Source organism: Drosophila virilis, chromosome 5 (genome assembly GCF_030788295.1).
Source record: "Drosophila virilis strain 15010-1051.87 chromosome 5, Dvir_AGI_RSII-ME, whole genome shotgun sequence".
Taxonomy (NCBI): Eukaryota; Metazoa; Arthropoda; class Insecta; order Diptera; family Drosophilidae; genus Drosophila; species Drosophila virilis.
In genome coordinates this window covers 24,818,646-24,831,158 of record NC_091547.1, presented here as the reverse complement: position 1 = coordinate 24,831,158, position 12,513 = coordinate 24,818,646, and the positions used below count along the sequence as shown (strand labels likewise).

General features: G+C 46.7%; 1 protein-coding gene across 1 annotated transcript; it reads left to right on the top strand.

Moving 5' to 3' along the window:
• Window positions 1-7,023: 7,023 nt before the first annotated feature.
• rib (ribbon) lies at window positions 7,024-12,380 on the top strand. The gene is made up of 2 exons (XM_032437450.2): window positions 7,024-7,474; window positions 9,587-12,380. The coding sequence occupies exon 2, from the start codon at window positions 9,853-9,855 to the stop codon at window positions 12,040-12,042; it is 2,190 nt and encodes a 729-aa protein (XP_032293341.1). The 5' UTR covers window positions 7,024-7,474; window positions 9,587-9,852; the 3' UTR covers window positions 12,043-12,380.
• The last annotated feature ends 133 nt before the right edge of the window (window positions 12,381-12,513 follow it).

The window sequence follows — 12,513 nt, the reverse complement described above, 5'->3', positions numbered from 1 at the left end:
CTTAATTAAATTTGTTTTCGTTGTAAACAACAGAATCGCTGTCACAAAACACACGCACACAGGCACACACATTTACATTTACTTACATTTTGTTTTTTTGCCAGCAACAACAGAAGTCTAACAGTGCTTCTTCTTCTTCTTCTTCGTTGTTATATTTTTCGCTGTAAACAAAAATTGTGTAATAATTAACTGACCCTGAAAAGTTCTACAGATACCCGAGAGACCAAATGGCGGTTCTTGTTTTTTGCTTTTTTTTCATTTTAATATTTTTTTGTTTTGTTCATATTTTGTTGTTCCTATTTGCAAAATGCTTTTTTGGTTTCGTAGAATCGGAGAGCGTCAATCTAAACGTTCTCCGGCCCTTTGCTTGATAATTTTATGCTGCTCGAGAGCTTTTGCAGCCCTCCGGTCCCCACGCCCTCTCCTCCACAGTATACGTAACTAGTTGTTGTAATGTAAACTTTATTCGTTTTGTTTTTTTGCTCAATTCCATGAGTCAGTTTGTGTCCGCTTGTATGTATGTGTATGTGTGAGCTTGTATATAGCAGTTTGGTATATAGCATGGCATATGAGTACATATGCACACACACACACACATACATGGACTTATGTATTTGGGAGCTTTTACCGCCTCTCTGGCGCTTTACTCAGAATTAGTTTCAGAAACGCAATCCAGAGACAGAAACAAAATTAGTCGGCCGGCAGGCAGACAAACAGTCCGACCCCATACCCAGACCCTTGGCCAATTTTGTCGTAACTTGGCTCAAGGTCAGCTCAAGTCGTCCACAACCACGTCCAATCTATCCGAACCGCCGCCAGGTCTTACATGGCTTAGCATAGACTTGCATAGATCCACAAATAAACTGAAAAGAAGAAAAGCTAGCTTGTAAGCAACTCGCGCAACTTGTAACCTCAACTCGGACTGAATTTCTGATTATTCTAGCCATTTCGCAGAGTGGCCGAAACGTCGCGAGTTTGTGAGTAGAACCAGTTTAAGAATCATCGAGCATTGGCGAAATGTGCGAAATGACAGTGAGAAAGTGTGACACGTGGCAAAAAAGTTTGCAAAAATGTGCAAGTGAAAACTTGTCCAGAGATCAGCTATAACCTCGCGCGATATATGTATCATATATATATATATCAACTATCAACTGTTAACTCTTCCCGATCTGTTCAACTAATTCTATCAGCTGCGAATACCCTGCAACGGAAGAAGGTATGTTATGGTTGTGCTGCAAAAGATATACGTCGCATGTCACCGCTCCCTCCTCCTCCCCACAGCCATCGACCCGTTGATATTCCCCTCTGTGCTCAAGCCTTAAAAATTCTCATTGTGCTGGACTTGAAAATTTCGTTCACATTCAAATTGCTAAAAATAGACGCTGGGAAATGTGCGTGTGTGTAAATTGTATTAATTTTTTTTTTTTTTTTGGTAAAAACATGGAAAACGCACCCCATGCGCCGCACTGTTTGCTGTACTTCAATTTTGTGTGTGTGTTTTTTCCACATGTGCAGCAAACTGCAACACTCGAGTGGCGTTGGCGGCACAAATGGCATTGCCAGCGACTAGGGCCAGGGGCAGGGCCAGACTAGCTGATATATGTATGCATGCATATGTATATGTACAAGCAGCTCGTCGCCTGCGTGGGCCCTATTTTTAGAAAGTGCATGTTTGTGTGTGCTCATTTGTGAATGCAGGCGAAATTAACGCGACCAAACAAAATGGCCGCCAATGCAAAGTCAAAGTTGCCGGCGCAGCCGCAATGCAACAATGCCAGTGCCAGTGCCAGTGTTCACGAACAACGGCCATATGCACACACTCAGCGAAAAAAGGGGGCTCTTTGGTGAAATTTGTTTTTAGCAATTCATAAGTGAAGTTCAAATGAAGCTTGTTGAGCAGAAAAATCGACTTGAATAAGGTGAAAAACACGTATATGGAAAATTTCGACTAAAAATGTTTTCAAAGGAGCTTTATTACAAGAAATTAACATACAAAACAAGAAATGTTTTTTGACTAACAGTGTTACCTTTTTAGCTTAAGAAATGTTGATTAACACTTGATTTGCGTACAAAATTCTTGTTCTTTTTTCTTCGAGTGTATTTGTATTCGTAACTGTGTCTGCTTCAGTTTCTATGCCTGCGCTTCAAATATTTATGCCCGCCTCTCGCTCTCCCATTACCGCCCCCCCCCCCCCCCCTCCCCGCCCCAGCGTATTCCACTCTCTTCTTCTATCATTGTCTCTGCTTGCTTTCGCCTAATTTTTCGTACGTTTTTTATTCAATTCCCCGTCAAATGTTGCCTTTTGCTATCTCCGCATGTATCTGCATCTGTGTGTACTATCTGCCAGTGTGTGTGTGTGTGTGTGTGCGCATGTATTTGTGTCTTCGTCCGCGCTGCCGTTGCCGCGTTGCAAAAGTGCAATGACCCATGCGTAGCGCGAATGAGCGCCCCCAACCGCCCTTCCAGCCATTCCACCGGCCCTGCCCTCGACGCCAACACGACGTCGCTGCCGTCGACGCAGCTCCGGTTCTATGCCTACGTGCTGCTTTCCATACACACACACACACACGCAACACACACACACACACATACACACACGCGCGCTTGAAGTTGCAGCAAAATGACGCGCGCGATAAATTTCCAGAGTTTTCAATACCTCTGCTTTTCGTGATGTTGTTACACACACGCACACACACACACACACACACACACACAGTGAGAGGCACACATTTTTCGTTTTTCTAGTTTTGTTGCATTTTTATTAATTTTGTTCATTGCTGCAGTTTTGTTTGTTTTCTGACTGTTGCTTTACCCACACACACACACACACACACACACACACTCACACATGCACACAATTACAGGCACATATACATAAACATGTTTATATACATACACATAAAAATAAATATTTGGTAGATATTTCGTATTTTTGCCCTTCCGCCAGTCGAATTTCGAATAAACATTTGTCAGTCAACCAAGTGGAGGGAGAGGTAGGGGGGGAGGGGAATCTAGTATAATATCTCGATGTCTGCATCGTTCCCTGCACCTAATCAAATGAATATAAAATCTATTTGCTACATTTTTATAGCCTAAGCTAACTTCACGTATTTTTTTTTCTAAACAATAAATCATTTGATTATTTGCAGTTTATATCATATAAACTGTATTCACTGTAAGTACAGTGAAAGCTGTATCAACGGACAGAGATTCAACATTTCATCATTTTTCGAGAAATATTTAAAGTTTTTTTTTCTCTGCAAAAACTGTTTGTAGCGCGAATAAACCAATTTGTAATAGAAAATATTTAAAAATTAAATTTCAGAATAAATTTGCAGCTTGCTTGCAATTTGAGATAGTTTGCGATTTGCCTTTCATTCAAGGAAAAATTACAAAAAAATTGTATGAAAAATTGAAAAAATATTTTCATGAAGATATTACATAAGTTTTTTGGCAAATCTGTTAGCTTCCAAGTCCGACGTTTCTGTCCGTGTGGTTTCTAATTTTCGCATCCATTAGCAGCGTATTGCAAATGCGTTTTATGGCCAGCCCGTGCTCGGAGTTGGGTTCGAGCTCGGGTTCAAGCCGGAACGGAGACTGAGCGCTAACCTGTGCGCTGCAGGTCGCCCATTGTCGATGCTCGTTGGTCGATTGTCGAGCGGCAGCTTCTGTTTTTTGGGCCGAGCCGCAGCCTCGGCTATGGTCTGCTGCTGCTGAGTAAACAGTCGGCCGGGTCCTGGTCCATTTGTCGGAACTGAGCGCTAATTGCTAATTGTGTTGGATATATTTAGGAAAAACTTCAACATGCCGCTCGCAACTTCAAAGATCGGCGGCTACTTTCGGCCACAAAGGGGACACTTGAGTCGGCCAGCCGACCAGTCGGCCCTACCTGGACCATCCCGACGAAAGGGTTATCGGTCGGGCAATGAGGCGACGGAGTTTTCTGCTTTTTGCATATGCTTGTGACAAATGGGAATTATTTATTTTGTGTCTGCAGACATTGATTGAGCTAACGTCAGCCCCTTAGTTTGATGTTGATGATGATAATGAAGACGATGCAGGCCAGGTTTTTAGCACAGTTCCAGGAATATTGAATCCTTTCGTCATATAACCAAACAGTTTGCTCAATGGTAACGATCCGTAGTTTTGCCTGGCAAAAGGGTTACACATGGCCATAAATCGCATCCAGTTTCTCGTGAACAATTTTCGCACTATTTCGCAAAAATTCTGGGCCCAATAAAGACATAAACCTAAAAACCCTTTACGATCATAAAACGCAGTCCCATTTCGGGTTCCATGAACATTTTTCGCCACAAAGAAACCCGAAAGCTGGTAAAAACTTATCGCGAAATGACAAATGCACTCATTTCCATTTGTTTTTCCATTTCCATTTAACATTTACAAAATCAACGAGATAAGCAACTGTTTGTGCGTTTTGCCCAGCGATAATCGCAAATTGCCGAGGCAACAATGCGATTTTGAGATGGAGACACGTTCCTTTGTCTGTGGCAAGGTCAAAGACACCGCCAAGGCCAGGCCGGACCACGTCAAATATCATTTGTACATACGGCATGCAATTCAATTGCTTTCACTGCACTCGAGTGTGTCCTGTACCTGCCGCTCATTAGGGCGGCACACAGCTTTATTGGATGCTGCTGCGGTTGGATTATGTGTGGATTGCCATGGGCTAATCTCGCATAATGAGCGGTCATAGGATAGCTTCATTCACTAGCGAAAACAGAGTCAAAAAGTCAGCAGAGTCAACATTGACGGCCAAAGAGGATAATCCCCTTAGGGATTTCTACAAGTCGCACGAACCATGTGGCCGCAAATCTGTACAGTTTCCGGACATAGCCGAATCGCCAGTTCTTATCTAGAAATGAAAGAAAAAAAAAAACAACTAAATAAAACATGAAAACGCAAAATGCAACTGCAAGAAAAACCGAAACTTTCTCTGCGACTGCGGCTGACAGCCAAGAAAAACGCTGATAAGATTAGAGAGAACTCAACTAGCTCACAGGCATTATGCCATAGATTATATGGTGCAAGTCAGCACAGTTCGACTTGGCAGCATACCCTACAAAATAACGATGAAATAAATCTGTATTAGATGAACTGCAAACGTGTATTTTACTATCTGAGTCGCATCCGTCTTCACTTTATTTAATTAAAGTTAGCTAGTAAAGGGTATTTCAAGTTCGGTATTTCGTTGTGCTTGCTGGTCTTTCGTTTTATTTAATTGTTGTTTTATCAGCAGGCCGCAGGGCAGGGGAAGTTGAATGCACTTGCGAACTAGTTTTGTTAGACACGAAATTTGGCTGCAACTGACTTTTAGTAGAAGAGTTCACATAAAATAGCTAAAATACAAATCGTTAGACGCCAAGGGAATGCCAAAAGTGCAGTTCGAATAGTCTCGTGTATGCGTTTGACCTTAATTTCCCGGTCTTGCCATGATTAATGAATCGAGACACAAAAAAAAAAAGCAGCGCCAGAGTTGAGGAGGCGTCCACTGTGGCACAACGGCCACAACGGAGAAATTAATGATGCACAATCGAAATCAACAGCGGCAACAGTTGCAGGTACAGCAAATTCTAACCACATATTGTTAAAATAAGCATAATTATGTAATTAAATGTTGTTCAACTAAATGTGCTGCAAATGCCGCAAAAAGCAACTGATGCCATTCAGGCCATGTGGGTGCAAGCGAGAGCACAACAGTTGCACATGCGCCGCAGTTCGGCGACTGTTGCGGATGCTGTCTGCATGTGTGCGTGCGTGTGTGTGTGTCAGCGAATCGCAGCGCGTTATAACTGCTGCAATTCCATGCGTAATCGCACACATGCACACACACGCACACATGTGCATTCGTTAATTAAACGCAGCTTTATTTTAGCTTCGTTTAAGTGACCATTTGTGACGTCATCAGCATTAGGCGGCAAAAAAAAACACCTTTTAACCGTTACAACATTGTCAAGGGCAAGCAATTTGCATATAAATAATAGGAATAAAACCCGTATGCAAATTGCAAGCGACCCTTAAAAAAGGAAAAGTGCATTCAATGCATATTGATTGCTGAAGGTTTCGCTGCACGTCTTAAGGCACAATCGCATTTGCATAACTTGAGCGAAATGCCAAATAAATTGTACAATTTCCAATTGCCTCGCTCCGCTTCTTTTTTTTTTACCTACTAAACGTTTTATGCTCTTAGCAGATTGGCATTTATGGCTTGTATGGTTAACATTGCGATCTGAATAAATTTCAAAGTTCCACAAAAAAAATTAAATAACTGAAGCTGAGGCAAAAGGGTTTCTCATTCGCTTACGGGCTAACCAGTTCTTTTTTTTTTTTTTTTGCTGTCCAGCGCTGTACGCATACATTAATACATTTATACACACACACACACACACACACACACAAAACACTCACGCACACGCTGACAACCTGCAGCCAGTTGGGCAACTTTAGGCAGTTGAAAAAATGCAGCCGCCACACTTTTTTTTATTTCTCCAAGATACGCCAAAAAGAGCACAAACTCAAATGCACACATGCACACATACACTCACACACATGGACAGGTTACTCTCTTGGGTGCCAATGGCAGCAGCAGCAGCAGCAGCAGCAGCCGCCATATGCAAGACTCACCCACACAGAGAAATACACACACACACACACACACACACACACGCAGCGCAGCGCAAAAACGCACACAGTTGCAGACTGCAATAATGACAGCGACGGCGACGGCGACGTCGACAGCGGCGTCAGAGCGCATAGAGCGAGACAGCAAGAGGGTTGCCAGAGCCGTAGCACAGTTTTGCGGCTTTTCCTTAGCGTTATATGTGCCGAGCACTTCCCCTGCGTGCGCCTGCCGCTGTGCGTGTGAGAGGTCTTCTTTTTTTTCATGGTTGTTGTTGTTGTTGTTGTTTTGTTGCTGCTTGTGTGTGCGTGAAAATGTGCGCGCTGTCTCGCTCGGGAAATTTTGTTTTCAATGACTTGCTGCATACGAGCGCCGTGGCAGTTTTATTCAAGTTTGAGCGCTCGAATCTGCAACAACGTGCCACGCAAAAATTCAAAACGCAATTTCGTACGTGTCGCAGTTATTTTGGGCACTCCAAAAACAAACACAACAAAAATTAGTTAAAAAAAAAAAAAAATTAAAAAATATTTTTAAAAAAACACACACACTACTTGGATAAACTGCACTTCGGATGGTATTCGTGTCTTTGTGCGTGCAATTATCGCGATATTGTTAATTAGAAACTTATTAGCAACAAAAATACTGCAAATTTTCTTATTGACTGGCGACAGTTTCTAAGAGCGAAAGTCGAATGAAAATAGCCAACGGAGCTCAACAAAAGTTTAATTTATAAATACGCAAGCAACTTTTAAGTTTATAAAATTGTGGAAATCGTAAATCAATTTAGTGCCATTTGCAATTGAGCTGCAGCTGCGAATTATTTGTACAATTTTGTGGTAAGATATACAGTTTAAATGAATTTTAATTTATGCTCTCCTATTTTATTGCTGCAAATATTATTTTCTTGTATTTCTGTTATATTGTTTTTATAACAAAAAGTTAAGGCCTTAAATGCCGCAACTAAACCATAGGCTACGTGTAAAAAATTAACAAACAGCAGCAAAAAAATATATGTATCGTATATAAACAGCAAAAGGGCACAAAATAAAAATAAACTGGAAAATCCGAAACCGGTTTCCAAGTGCATTCGTTTCAATGACGTTCGGCTTATCATATTTGAAATTGGAAGCAAACAAAATGGCGACCGCTGTTAAAGCGCTGTTAACCAAAAAGCTCGCAAAAGCTTTGCAGCCATTTGGCGATCGCGTCGTATGCGCAACGCCACAGCCACAGTATAAGAGCTTGTGGCCGCAATAATCCATGCGAGGCGTTCATGCGATCCCATTTTGATCCCATTATGCCAGGCACGCAGCTACCTGCACACCATATCAATTGCTGTTGCTGTTGTTGTTGTTGTCGCCGTTGCGCAAAAGGCAGTTGTTAAGGGATCGTTTGAGACTCGGCAGGTTGCGCGCTCTTGCCCATTATCCGCTTTGGACGGACAATGGAGCGAGCACAAAGGCGAGCGTCTTGCGCATTTTCCGCACTTCAAGCTGCAGACAATGCAGGTCGTTTATTTTTGTGCCTATTGTCTGTTTGACATTTCCCCTGTTGTTCGTTTGCCATTATCCTGGCAATTTTTGTTGTTGTTGTTGTTTTTTTTTTTTTTTTTTTGTGAAATTAATTATTCTGCGACGCACTGCGATCGTGCAAAATTGGGGGAAATATGCGCACATTTACCTGTTGGCAATCTCAAGAGCATTCCACGAACTCCATCAGAAGGTCGTCTTGGCTTATTGGCCGCAGTGCAACGCACGCGACACATGGCGTCGCCGGTCGCATGTCCAACATATGCTGCACATGGTCATAGGGCCAACATATGGTGACCACTCGAGCGGTGGCCCATGCCAAAAACTCAAATTTTAACGAGTTTCAAACTGAAATACGAGCATTGGGACGCGGTTCCAGTTAGAGCTACAACCACTTCGCGGCTGCAGCGCGCCTAGAACAGGCAAACGCACACACACACACACACACACACACACAACACGCACACCCTCGCCCTTAGCAAGGAAAAACAGGAAAAACGAGCCAAGAATAAATACAACAACAAAAATGAATGAAAACTCAGCAAAGCAAATTATTGCAAGTTTTTCAGTTTCGTTTTTTGTTTTTATATGCGTGAGCGTGTCCGTGTGTGTGCGTGCGTGTGTGTGTGTGTGTGACGCTTTCCATTTTCCAGTTCGCATATAAAAAAAAATATGTAAAGTAAAACGCGCGAAAAGCAGCCGGAAAAATACGCGCACACGTTTTCCGAGGGATGTTTGCATATTTTCCCCCATTTTTTATCCGCGTATTTCTGTCACCCACCCACCTACCGCACCGCCCCGGTTTCCACTTCCCCCGCTCTCTTAATATTTCGTCCCGTTCTCCATTGGCAAAAGGCGCTTTCACTTTTTATGGCGCATAAAACTTGGCAGGGTGGCATTTTGGGCATAAATTTAAAAAATAAAGAGAAAAAAAAACGTAGATTTTCCGCCAAAAACCAACGAAAAAAAAACTTTTGCAATGAAAATGGCTCAGGAAATTTAGGGCCGACCGGGAGGATGCTGAGCATGGAGGATGCGTAACCATGCCCAAATACACACAATATTTTCGCACACCTGCCTGTTTTGTCAGTGGACTGAGGAGGGGGTGGGGATGGGGGTGGGGGTGGGGTTATTGTGGGTGACTTAGGTGAGGAGATTAGGCAGAGAGTTCTTGAGCATATTCCATTCCCATTTCCATATACAGTTCCATTGCCAATTTTCATTTTGATTATAGTAACCCATGCGAAATTCGCTTCAGGTTTTTTTTTGGCATTTCCCAAATATCTGTGCAAATCTTTAGGGGCATTAGGCAAATCAGTTCCAGACTTGGCAGCAGCAGCAGCATTTTAATTGTAACGAAAACGCTTCACATTCTCCTTCTCTTTCTCTCCCACTCTCTATCTCTCCGAACAACAACAGGCAACTGGTGAACCGTAAGCCTTAAGCTGGCGCTCAAGGTCAGAAAGCACCTCGCCTCATACTCGCCCACACTGCTGAGCGCCGCGTTCACCAGCCTGAACAGCGCCTATCACAGCAGCAGTGACACCGCACCGGACGAGGAGCCGGAGCCCAGCCTCAGCCCAGCGCACCGCCAGCGCCAGCGACAGCGTCAGAACAGCCAGAGCCACAGCCACAGCCACAGTCACAGTCACAGCCACAGCCAGAGGGATCGACACAGCGGCGAGATGGGCGGGCCGACGCCAGTGGCCGGCAACGAGGGTCAGACATATTGCCTGCGCTGGAACAATCATCAGACGAACCTGGTGCAGATACTGCACGCCCTGCACGAGGTGGGCAGCTATGTGGACTGCACCCTGGTCGTCGACGATGAACAGTTCAAGGCGCATCGCGTTGTGCTCGCAGCCAATTCGCCCTACTTTCAGGCCATACTGCAGGAGGTGCCGCAGGATCAGTGCAGCATCATACTGCCGGGTGTGAAGGGCTTCGAAATTGCCGCCCTGCTGCAGTACATGTACACGGGCGAGACGACAGTGACCAAGAGCCAGGAGCCGGAGATATTGCGTACCGCCAAGGAGCTGCAGGTGAAGGGCCTCTACGACAATCTCATGAAGTTCAATCACAAGGCAGCCGGCAATCCGGTCGAGGAGCGCCCACACAATCATCAGTTCCAGGGCAGCACATCTGGTGCACATCCGCATTCGCATTCGCATCCGCACTCTGCCCCCACCTCCAGCTGTTCCAGCAGCAAACCGCTCAATGGCGCCGGCACTGATGGCTCCTATGGCACACACCATCATGGCCAGCACAATTCCTCCTCCGTGATCTCAACGTCCACGCATATATCACCCAGTGCAGCCATCTCGAGCAGCTGCTCGCCGCCGCCCCCGCCATTTGGCTCGTATCAAACGCCCTACACGAACTTTCCGGCCTCCAGCGGTGTGCCCATCAACATCAACGCTCACATATCCGCCGGCGAGGCACCGCTGACGCCCACACACTCAACGCCCCATCCAGCTGCCGGCGAGGCTGGCCAATGGCCGCTGTCGCCCTCGGCCGCGGCGGCGGCAATGCTCAATTCCGTGTACGAATCGGCGGCAGACATGAATCCGCTCAAGCGCAAGAAGCTGTCGGCCATTTCGAGCATGCTGTTGAACACCACACGGGACACGCCCATTCTGCGCAATGTGCTCGCCCAGGCCAATCCGCCGGACTCCTCGCAGCCCAATCCCCAGCAGCTGCTGTTGCCCGGCGTCAAGCCAGCCGCCGAGAAGACACCCACACATCAGCATCAGCATCAGCATCAGCATGCGCATCAGCTGGGCAGCGGCAGTGCTGCGGGCGCTGGCAGCCACAGCTTCAATGGATCCGACTATGGCGGCGACAAGGAGCCGTTGTCGCCGCACACGGATCGCTCCTTCGACGAGGAGACAGGCGGTCAGGGCGGCAAGAAGCCGGAATGGAAGCGCTACAAGCAATACACCCGGGCGGACATGATGTGCGCCATCCAGTGTGTGCGCGAGGGCATGAGCGCCCTTCAGGCCAGCCGCAAGTTCGGTCTGCCCAGCCGCACGCTGTACGACAAGGTGCGCAAGCTGAACATTACCACCGGCCGTGGCACCCATCGCACGCCCAAGCGCAGCCCACCTGGCGTCGGAGGCGTCGAGTCGTCGGCCGCATTCCCCTATTCGGCTGCGGCCGCAGCTGCGGCGGCTGCTCACAACTACGGCCAGACGGAGCTGGAGCGCGAACCGAAGGAGCACGGACATGGCCAGAGCGCTGGGCATGCCCATGCCCATGCCGGGCATCATGGCATGCCGCCCACCATTCCGCATTCGGCTGCTGCGCTGCTGGATCATGCCTTCCTGCAGCAGGCGCTAGAGAATCGTGGCGGCGATATTGCAGGTCGGGAGGCGTTGCATGCCATGGCCCTGGCGGCAGCCGCACACGCAGCGGCCAATCGCATGTCCAGCAGTCCGCCGGGCTCCAATGGCCATGCGGCCCGTTCGCCCAGCCACTATGCCGAGCAGGAGGCGCTGGACAAGCACGAGCATCGTCTGATCAAGCGCGAGGCCATTGAGGAGGAGCGCGACGCCGACGACGAGGATGATCACGACCAGGTGGAGGATCTGTCGCTGGCACGCAAAGAGCGTCCCGAGTCGCCCTACTCGCCGCCCCCGCCGCGCGCTGCCTCGCCCATGGAGAGCGCCAGCGTAATTATGCACTCCAACTCGGCGTCGGTCTCAACGAATGGCAAAGGGGCGCACGAGCTGGAGCCAGAGCAGGAGCAGGAGCAGGACCACGAGCTGGAGGACTACAGCGAGGCGGCATCGCCAGCATCACAGCCCCTGAGCATGGGCGTGGGCCTAAAGCGCGAGCTGCTCGGCAGCGACGAGGCACAGGCGCGCACCGACTGATTGATGCTAACAATGGCCTGGCAGTATGCGGCCGATAGCCACGATTCCATATTCTAGGCCAATCTTCGACGCAACCAAACCAACCCACCAACCCACCCATTTTACCTACCACACTCTGTGTATAACCCCATCCATTCGTTTCTCTGGTTCGGCGTACAACGTGCAAACTTATTTGTTGTGTTCTCATCATCGACATGCCTCGGCAACGATTTAGCGGTAGTGAAGCTTTAATGACCCATTTTATCCCGGAATACCCACCCCGGCACCGACCCGCAAGCAGGGCAAGAGACAAAAAAAAAAAAAAAAAAAAAAATCAAACATAAATATAAAACAAAAACTTGTTGTCAGCATCACTTTGTGCCTAAAAGAAATAGAATTATTCACATAAAAATAAATAGATTTAGATATATAGATGTATATCGGCTAGTTTAGGCTTAGGCTAGACTTACGAGCACCCACACAGACACACAC

Bases quoted from the DNA above. Each gene is read 5' to 3' on its own strand.
- rib (XM_032437450.2), top strand. From the start codon at position 9,853: ATGGGCGGGCCGACGCCAGTGGCCGGCAACGAGGGTCAGACATATTGC.